Genomic DNA, 10670 nt, shown 5'->3' with positions numbered 1-10670 from the left:
TATAGATGAATCTTTTCCACACATTTTTCAGGATCATTCGGGTGAACTGACATTTGATAGGCTTTTGATAGTTCACCTGATGAAGGGATCTGTGGAAAAGATTAAAGAAGATTAATCCATAAAATATCTTAGTCAAGTTTAGTAATGTTTTTGTTGTATAGCTCTATACCTTGGGACATCACAAAGTTGTGTGTCATTCCGAAGGTCCAGATTCAAATTCCCAACATGGGTACAATGTGTGAAGCCCATTTCTGGTTTTGCCCACAGTGATACTGCTGTGATACTGCTACAAGCAGTGTTTATTTTTAAGGTCTGAATGATATCTACTTACTAAGAGGGTCAGTCATTTTGCACCACTGTGTGTAACAACAGACACTGTACTACAGTCATTTCATTTTATTAAGTTGTGGTGGATAGGGGTTTGTGAGATGTGGCTGCCAAACTGAAGTGCAACAGTCGCTGCCACAATAGTTTTAACTGTTAGTGGATCACTCCTTGTAGAAATTTAAGTGAAATTAATCAGTCATTTCATTTTAATCTGCTTTGAAAAGTATTCTTTCGGGTTTGCTTTTGCCAGGTTCCATCATTAGCTTTAGAATACTGGACCTGTGTATATTGGCACTGTTGCTGAACTAGCCTCCATGACAGAATTGAAGGAAGAAAACACAACCACTGCTCCATCATTTAATACAACACTGTACAACAGCAATAAATAACAATACAGGTACATACAAGGAGTAAGTTAAAGGTTGTAAAAGTCTTGCTGGGAGAAAGATAATTAACAAAAAGCTCAAACTGTCCTAGAATAACAAAACTGATTCAAAGAGCATGATCCCAAAAGATAAGCAATTTTCCTTTATTTTATCTGTACCACAGGTTTCAAAACACATGGTATCTGAATCACAAACAAGCAATCAGCCATTAAAGTGGTTTAATGCTATATTTTTGCGTAAGACAGCAGTTGGTAAATTTTCCAGTCAAGATCAAGGATTTTTGGAAATACAGAGATGCATCAACTAGGTGTCCTGAAATAATAATAATGAAGGATGGGTAGAAGATCTAAAAAGAAAAAAAAACTCCAAAACTCAACATTCCCAGAGACAAATTTAAAACTGGGTTTGAACGTTGACGGTACATCTGATTATGTAATATTCTGTAGTTATAACCATGACAGTACAGACAGATGTCAGATCATGTGTTCAACAGTCATGAAGTAAATTTTAACCATACAAACACCTTTTATATGCACTGAGAGGTATATCTGACATAATACGATTTTACAGTATCACTGCTCTGCTCTGTTCATGCCACCACATAGCTGGAATACTGCTAAATGCAGCAGTTAATTCTTGACATTTCATGCAGTAACCAACAAAAGCAATGTGTAAGCTGTGTGATCACCTTGTATACATAGTGCCAAATTTAGCATATCTGTTTATCCACAAACCAATAGACATTTACAAATATCAGTGTCTGATTATCACTATCATCACAAACTGAGTTTTCAGATCTCACACACAACCTAATGACAACAACAAAAGTCTAATGAACATCAGTTAGAACTCGTTAGTCATTGTTAGCACTGACTCCATGGATAAAGTGATGTAATTAAAACTGTCACCAGACATCTACTCTTCGCCGCCATGGTCAAGGATGTGTTCAAAGGAGAAGGGCTGGAACTTGTAACCTTCACCTTTGTAGAACTTGGACTGGAACTCAACCCTGGGGAAGAGAAAGTGGGTTGTATCACTGTATCATGTCATCAATGAGGCGCGGTGGGGTTAGCCTAATGGTTAAAGTGTCTGCATGTGACTCTGAAGACCAAGAATTCCTAACATGAGTACAATGTGTGAAGCACATTTTGGGTGTCACCAGCCGTGATACTGCTTAAAAGTGGAAAAACTTGACTCTCAGGGTGTTCAAAAGATCATAATATGGGACATCAATGTGAATGACTTTGTATTAATGTAGTCCAGTTACATCAAAATATGTCAGCTTTGTGGAGAGGAAAGTTTAAGGGATCCAGGAATGCAACTCTGCACAAAAAATTGCACAACTGGGCCACCCATGCCCACAGGGCACCACAATATACAAATGATGGGTGCATGGTCTAGTTGCTCAAAATACATTGTTTACCTATCTGTCACAGTAAGTTTCCATTAATGTTTCCGAATGTGTGGGTGTTTCTACACACAACTGTTTACAGTCAGGAGGAAGGAATTTACTAATGATTCTAACGCTTAACTCAAAGCTGCTTAGATCACAGGCATTTTTTACCTGAACTTTCATGATTCTCTACAGTGAAAACAAGGAGTATGTATTTACCATATCTGTATATGTGAGCAAATGACTGCTTCTTACCAGTGGAGACGTAGAGCATGCAGGAAGGCAGACAGTCCCTCCATGACCACCAGCACTGCTACAGTTAGGCTGGACCAGGCCATGAACACAAAGAACATCATGATGCTTCCGAAGTAGCCATTGATAGACAGAGGGATTCGCAGAACCATGGTCCACAGCACTTCAGACAACTCTGTTCATCAGTAGGAAAGTAATATTATTTATGATGGGTTCTTAGGTGGAAATAATATTTCAGCACTGATGAGATAAATAGAGAATACTAAACCATGTAATACCATATTTATGAAACGAATGAATGGTTTGGTATCTAACGAGCAAAAGCGAGTTAGATACAGATACCAATCCCAAGTTTCACAAATGTGGTGTTGCATGGGACATAGTTTAGTACTTTATTTATTACACACCCAACATTAGCAAAATAATATCGAGCAAAGTACTTCTTTCCTAAGAATTCAACGAGTTTGGTGACTCTTAGCTTTCCGTGAATCAAGCAAGGTCTAATACTACTGTGACAGATATTAGGAGAAATAAAAATCCTTTTGAAGGACTTACGAGCATGAGCCAGACTGAGAGCCCAGAGTCGCAGGTAGGATGCAGTGTGCGAGATGCAGCCAAGGCAGTACTCAATGGTGTGGATGGCCTGGTTGATGAACACCTCGGCAAAGTCAAACACCTGTCAAACAAACACATCCTATGCAAGTCAGTAGTTAACAGATCCCTCTTCAAAATCAAAAGCTTTCAGTGCAAGTCACTAGTCAAACAGATCATTCTTCAAAGTCAAACATTTTCAGTGTAAGGACCTAGTCAAACATACAACAAACATATCTTCGTATGACACCTGACAAAAGTCAAACACAAACCCTTTGTCACAAGTATCTGTATATCTTTGTTAACACAGGGTTTGTATATATTTATCTTTGTACTGACAGATACAAACCTTACCCATACTGTGTGCAAGCTCAAAGCTACATACATTTTCACATAAAATACAAGTTACTTTTCAGGGCATTATTAGCATATATATAAATGGAAATTGAAACTTGCAGAAACAGAAGCTGATTGGCTCTTTACAGAAGTATAACCATGCTTGATAGAGTAATATACATACAATATGTGACTAGGACTAAAGGACATGCATATAAACAGCAAGATATCATGCACATACCAGTATGTATATTTAAGTCATACTGAAGGCTAATGTCTCTGATACACTTTGGCAGCCAAAAACTATATCACAAGTGGCTCTCACAGTCCATTTCTACGAAATATCTATATACCTTCAGGAACAATTATGGCAATGAAATAGATAAAAATAAACAGAATAACCCTTCTTCTTGGCAGAGCTTAATCTCATCATGGGTCATTAAATGACAGCAATTAAGATCTCCATTCAGGAAGTTAACGTAGACCTTACCCTTTTTTTCAACCCAACTTTGTTGAAAGACTGAAAGTCCTGGCAGGAAAATCACAGACAATGTATGTGGGCAAAAGAATAATGAGACAATTTATATAGACATTGTTTCCATTTCACGATGGTGTAACAGGCAACTCCATCACCTTGTAGAAAACTGCTAATTCATATTCCCTTGGAGAGTACCGCCTTTTTGTCCCTACAGCTCCATAATACTTTGGGCAAGCCTATTCACCTTTTCTTCCTCCTCCTCATGATGAAGTCCGGACCCCACTTCATTATGTACAACTTCCTGGTCATGGTTGAGAAGGTCGCCGCTGTTGACGGAGAGCTGCTGGTGTTTGAACTGGAAGCAAGACACGACTAAGTCAGCCACAGGACATGCACCAGACACAGGACAGAAAATGGATGCTAGATTTCTGCAAACTACAACCTTACAATCAGATTTTCAGAGGAACATTCTTGAACAATCGATGAAAAGAGTGACAATCCAAGTCCATTCATGCCATGCTGTCACCAAAAGGGAGAGAACTCTCCAATATGTCAAAAAAAAATTTCAAACTTTAGTTTTGCCTATTCTGTTCAAAATATAAAAGGATTAGACAGGGAATTAAGAAATGAATGCACTAATATTCCTGTGTCTAATTTACAAACTGAAATACATGTATCACATAAAAATCTCAAGAATTGTCAATTCAAACCTGTCAAATTTCACAAATCAACCAAAACCACTACCTAAATGCAGTTAATATGGTTAAATTTTGTTCAGTTGACAGATTGATTAGGGAAAGAATCATATGCAAAAACTGAGCAACATACAATTGAGTAAATCTTGTGTAGCAACATGCCAAAAACAACAGTGAGTGAAAAATTGAGTATCAGTTATCCCTCTTCCCATGCAAAAACAGTGTCAAAGTTTGCAGAAACCTCCAAATGCTTAATGCAAATGCAAATCAACATACACTGACCGAATCTAACACATACAGTACTGCTATGAGATAACTCTCGATCGTGCCACAAAATTCACTTGACAAGAAGCAATTAGCAAAAGATTGAATATTTCATGACCTAAGTTGTGGAAAATGCTAGCAGGGGAGCACACAACATCCAGAATGACATCATGCTGTTCAAGGAACTATCACAGTTGATTCTTCGAGTTAATCCTCAGTGACAATCTGTTCTCAAAACTCCAGCCAACAAGATTTGAAAGAGATAATTGCAGACGCGCAATTGTGTGTGGCATGACATGACTGTAAGTACAGTAATGGATACTTTGTGAGAGAATATTTCCTTCATTTTTATTTTGCTTTTTGTTTGATGTCATGAAAAAAAATCTTTAAATGCAAATTATTAAATCATAAAAAAATGTCAGAAATCATACAGTGATGTTGATTTGCAGTCATTAAACACATCTTGATATTCTTCCAGCATAAAACATTAACAATATTCCTGGCCAAAATCCAGAATCAATACACCCTCTCAGTTTAACACATGGTTACCTATTCACACGTATGATCTTAAGGCTGAAACACATCAAACCTTCAACAAAAACAGGGGTTACCTTGAAAGTACATGTACATAAAAACCTTTGGAAGGTTTTCAATATTTACATCCATCTTTCGAACTAGATATGTATATTTACCTCCATGTACAACCACCAAGTTCACACACACTATAATCTGATCTTGCTAAATCTTATCAAATACATATTACATAATTTTTCTGAAGAAAATATGATAGAAAACCATGTAGATACATGTATCATAGCACCTTGTGTGTGGATGTCTACATAGCTGGCTCTGCATGTTAGGGCTTACAAGTTAGACAGTCTGACAGTTAGACAGCTGCTCACCACACAGCCACGAATCCTACATACTGCAGAATAAAACTTGCATATGATTGTTCCAGGCATCCATCCATAAACAGATCTGTGTAAATACTCCAATACTACATAGGATGGTAAATAAGAACTCAACTCCTTGAGAAAAGCTTTAGTTAGCAGGGAGTACAATGATGTTAGCTTGACTTGACTGAGCTAGTCTAGTATTCTTTACATATTAATTAACTACAAGAAGAAACACAAATGTGACCATGTGTTTTAAAACATCTCAAATACATTTATAATTTTTTAAACAAAAATAACCTCCATTCTTATAACCATCCTTGACAGAAACTGTAAATATGTAATAGATGATCAAAAAGTAATACCTACAGAAAATATCTGTCAGTTGTTGAACAGAAGTAAGGTAAAGATAGAGAGGAACCTGCACCTAGAATAGGTAAAGAAAGCCTCCAGGCATTGATCCAGCTGCATCCACAAGCTCAGTCAAGCTATCCACCCTCACCAAGTCACAAAGGACCAAGGATTAACTCGAGAATCACCTGCTGGCTAGGGTTAGTACTTTCCCCTGGTGAATTAAGAAATGACACAAATGCTACCTCGGTGTCATCGGTCTGGCTGCCATTCAGGAATGTTAAACTCTTCAACTGAAATGGGCATAGAGAGCTTGTGCCGAATGTTGACTAATGAAATAATGTTTATTGTCCATGGAACATTGTAGAAGATCAGCAGTGCCTAAGGGCTGGTAAGTCCAACAGAACATTTACAATTCATGATCAATAGTTTCTAAACACACTGCTACTAAAGCTCACAAAGTGGTATATCAAAACTGTACAGGAACAAAATGAGAGTTTGTTTAGTGTGCTTAGCAATATTCCAGCAATATCATAGTAGGGGTCACTAGCAATGGGCTTCACACATTGTACCCATTTGGGGTCTTCGGTATGAAGAGAAAATTCTGTAAACACTAGACTAGCTCACCACCCCATATAAAAACAAAAGGATGTTATAATGTTACAAGAAAACAATTTTCCTGCTACACTGACAATGTCCATAGCTTTCTTACAGCATTATCATCAGCATAGTATAGAAACATGCAGAAACTACTTTTTGAGTTGCTGCACCAACTACTCAAGATAGAAGGCTAGAAGAGAACATTATTCATCAAGAATAAGCAAAGCCATACTGAAAGAGGAAGTAAATTAAGAAAACATGTGAGTGAGTGAGTGAGTTTATAAGTAACTTTTAGCACTATCCCAGCCATATTGTATTAGCTAACAAGAAATGCCTTCACACATGGAACCATGTAGGGAATCCAACCCAAGACTCTGGTTTGACAAGACAATACTTTACACCATGTGGCTGCCCACTCTTAAGTTGTGAACTAACACTTCACTAGAAAGTACATTCTTCCAAAATTAGTTTCCTCTTGCCAGCTACCATACATCACCGCTTATAAAAAGATTGCAGATATAAGGTGACCCCTAGTAAAATACTTCCTAAGTAATGCTAATTATATGTCTGATCCATAACACGACCATGAACAAAGCACATCATCAGGGGACACACAATCCCTACACTTGTAATAAAAATGTGTCTGTATCCAAATTATTTTTGACATAAACCTTCCAACTCAAGGTCATAAACTGAACACAATATACAGATACTGGCCCTGAAGTGTTGGTAATCATGCTTCTGTACTCCTGACTCATTAATTCACAAACTCTGTAATAAGGCTACAGGTAAAAGTGGGCTGTCAGTGGTCACCATGACTACAGGCATGTCAAGGAAGGGAGACCCATGACACATGTATAATGTTTTCAGGACAGATATGAGGACATAACCTGATCACCTTCCATCCCAAAACATGTTGACAGTCGCAGTTTCCAAACACATGCACCCTTTATGCAGTTACTCTTCAAGAAGACTGGACACTTTCAAGGGTAGGCTTTCCATACCACCAAGACACAGACTAAGATTGTGTAGATCTAAGATCACTAAGAGAATGGCATAGGCAATCACGACAATACCTACTGGTATCATCAACACATGCCAGCCATCACTAATGGCATGGACCACAGGAAATTACTTCAGTTTGATAAAAGATGCGGTACATATATACAAACTAACATCTTACAGTTTGCATGGACCACATGAGTCATACCACCTGGTCTATGATTTGGCACTCTATGACGAACTAAACTGTCAAAAGCAGTATTGATCATGTGATAGTGATACCATCTGGGCTACAATGTGGTATACACAGACGAACTAAAACACATCACCAACAGCATGGACCACATGACAGTGATATCGCCCGGTCTACCATGTTGTACACACTGACGAACTACCATATTACAGATGACATGGATCACGTGACAGTGATATCACCCGGTCTACCATGTTGTACACACTGACGAACAAGAATGGCACTAACAGCATTGATCATGCCATCATGATAGCATGTGGTCAACCATGTGCTACATATTGATGAACTACCATATTACAGATGACATGGATCACGATACAGTGATACCATATTGTCTATGATGTGGTACACATTGACACCCTAGAACATCACTGACAGCAAGGATCATGAGACACCAGAAAGGCATGGTACACACTGCAGTATTTACTTCTGTAAGAAGCACACGTGTGGAATATGTTATTCTTGTAGTGTCCATGAGTTCTCACATGTTCTAAGCTATTCACATAAACTGACAAAACGGTTCCATACCTGTCCGTATCGATGCTCGTAGCGGAGGAAGAATGGTTTCACCAACAGCATCCAGGGAATGCATAGTATTGCAACCACAACAAGGAACCCTTGGAATTCTTTCTGTAAACAAATAATAACATAACTCTAGTGCAGGCTGTGTCAGGTTTCTGTGAAAAGCAATACAAACATGATTTTGGAAAGTGTTGTTACACTTCAGGTATGTCAATGAACCATGTTAACATGTTAGCGTATGTTCAAACATATATGCATAAAGATAATATCATACCTGTCCATTGTACAGTGCTATAGTACCATCAGGGTAGTTGAACAGAAACATATTGATTGCTCCTGCAAAACAAACAAAACCTCAATGAAGACAAGAGTCATCAGAAGATGACATATACCCCTGGCCCCTACATATTTGAAAGGGGAAATCATCTGACGGCTCCTTGATGTCCTTTTAGACTAAGTTTGAATCATTTCCATGTAAGTCATGAAAAATATAAATGTCACATATCTGCATACAGCAAAAGGCACCACTTCAAGATCTGTCTCATATATATCTGTCAAGATCTGTTGAAAGATATGAAATGGTTTTCGAATTAAGCTCCGAGAACGAAGCCATTCCTCCATTCTGAGACTAAGTCCGCATGGTTTCCATGGAAAGCAGGAAAATGATAAATCACAAAAGGCTGTAAATGACAAAAGGCACCACTCTGGGGTCTGCCACACATATCTGCCAACTTTTGCTGGCAGATATTAAAAGGTCTTTGGGTTGTGCTCCAGAACACACCTCTCACTCTTGAGACTAAATCCGAAACGTTTCCATGGAAACCGAGAAAATAATAAATCACAAAAACCTGTAAATAGCAAAAGGCACCACTTTAGGTTCTGACTGGTATATCTACCAAGTTTTGCAGAAAAATACTGAACGGTTTTGAGTTCTGCTCCGGAAACGAATCCCTTCCCACCACTAGACTGAGATCAAAACGTTCCATGGAAAGATAAAAAAATAAAAATACCCAAAATCTGTAAATAGTAAAAGGCACAACCACAGGTTCAGATTATTATATCTATCAATTTTCATCCAAAAATATTAAACAGTTTTTAAGATATGGTCCAGAAACAAAATGATTATGGACAGACAGACAAGGCGTCAACTATATCCCTCCGCATTACATCCCTGGGTAATAATAATCAAAGATTGGCCATAGTGGCCAAATGACCAAGCATTCGAACACATTTTCTCATAATCTAACACTAACGATTTTCAAACTACTGTTTTAGTCTTTGAAAAAACACTTGGCCACAAAATATATCTTCAAAGTTGTGTGGGTCTGAAAACTTATTTCTTAGAAAACTGACTTCACTAACTGAAAAGTCATGACTGATCTTGAAGACTCCAGAATGTTTATGTTCATGAAAACATCACCTTAAAGTAGTAAGTTGCATCATGTTATATCTGCAATATCAACCTGGATAGGAAAATCTGAAAAATGATGCTATCCAATTGTTTTTTGATGACTGTTCATTAGTAATGAAGCAATCATCAACTGTGAGACTTCAACTAATTCCCAACACAAGTCGATGGAACAAGATCAAAAGTTTATATGTGCTCTAATTAGAGAAATATATCCTAGGTGGGGAATACAGACTGACCAATGAGCAGGCTTGGTGCTGTGATGGTGGAGTTGTAGTGAATCCACTTGTAGAAGATGAGGATGATGAGATAGCCAAACATACAGAAGAGGAACACAACCTGGGGGATGAACTCACAGAAGATGTTGATGGGTCGTTGAAAGTACCTGATAAGAGAACACGTTTATGATGACTTCACATAATTACTGGATTCAAACAGTCATCAAGATTCTGTCCCACCCACATCACTCCCCAGCTAAAAAAAAATAAAGTGTGAAGAAATTGTTTCGAACATGAAAAAAGTTTTCTTTCTGTGATTTATGAAGTTGTTCCATAGTGAGTCTTATCCCAAAAAGTGAAGGAATGACACTTGTTTTTTGTTTGTGCTGCCTTATAGCTGGAATATTGCTGAGGGCAGCATGAAAGTAAACCCACACCCACACCCACACCCACACCCACACCCACCCACCCACACACACACACACACCCACACACACACCCACACCCACACCCACACACACACACACACACACACACTGAGGTGGTTCCTAAATATTTGAGCATCTAAACACTTCATGATTACTTGGTGGAAAATCCGATTTCTTGTGACCTAACAAAACAGGTGTTTTATCTTGTTACTTAAGTAAACAGGTTTTACATTCAGCTTTTCCTCAAATTATATGTGAAGACATTTGTAGCTG

The 10670-nt window shown here is 38.0% G+C and overlaps 1 protein-coding gene across 4 annotated transcripts in view; it reads right to left on the bottom strand.

Annotated features, from left to right (window-relative positions):
• Window positions 1-670: 670 nt before the first annotated feature.
• Window positions 671-10670, bottom strand: part of LOC137298265 (V-type proton ATPase 116 kDa subunit a 1-like) — a 28115-nt gene continuing 18115 nt past the window's right edge. For 2 of the 4 annotated variants that reach the window (XM_067830442.1, XM_067830443.1), the window contains exons 15-22: window positions 9991-10136; window positions 8618-8679; window positions 8350-8451; window positions 6212-6259; window positions 4008-4118; window positions 2914-3034; window positions 2362-2533; window positions 671-1722 (exon numbers count right to left, since the gene is read on the bottom strand). In XM_067830442.1, coding sequence (XP_067686543.1) covers window positions 1629-1722; window positions 2362-2533; window positions 2914-3034; window positions 4008-4118; window positions 6212-6259; window positions 8350-8451; window positions 8618-8679; window positions 9991-10136 — 856 coding nt within the window. In that variant the 3' untranslated portion in view covers window positions 671-1628. The remainder of the gene's footprint in view (window positions 1723-2361; window positions 2534-2913; window positions 3035-4007; window positions 4119-6211; window positions 6260-8349; window positions 8452-8617; window positions 8680-9990; window positions 10137-10670) is intronic. The other 2 variants (XM_067830444.1, XM_067830445.1) reach the window with 1 other exon arrangement.

The sequence above is a fragment of the Haliotis asinina genome, chromosome 10 (genome assembly GCF_037392515.1).
Source record: "Haliotis asinina isolate JCU_RB_2024 chromosome 10, JCU_Hal_asi_v2, whole genome shotgun sequence".
Classification (NCBI taxonomy): Eukaryota; Metazoa; Mollusca; class Gastropoda; order Lepetellida; family Haliotidae; genus Haliotis; species Haliotis asinina.
This window is presented reverse-complemented; position numbering and strand designations above follow the sequence as displayed.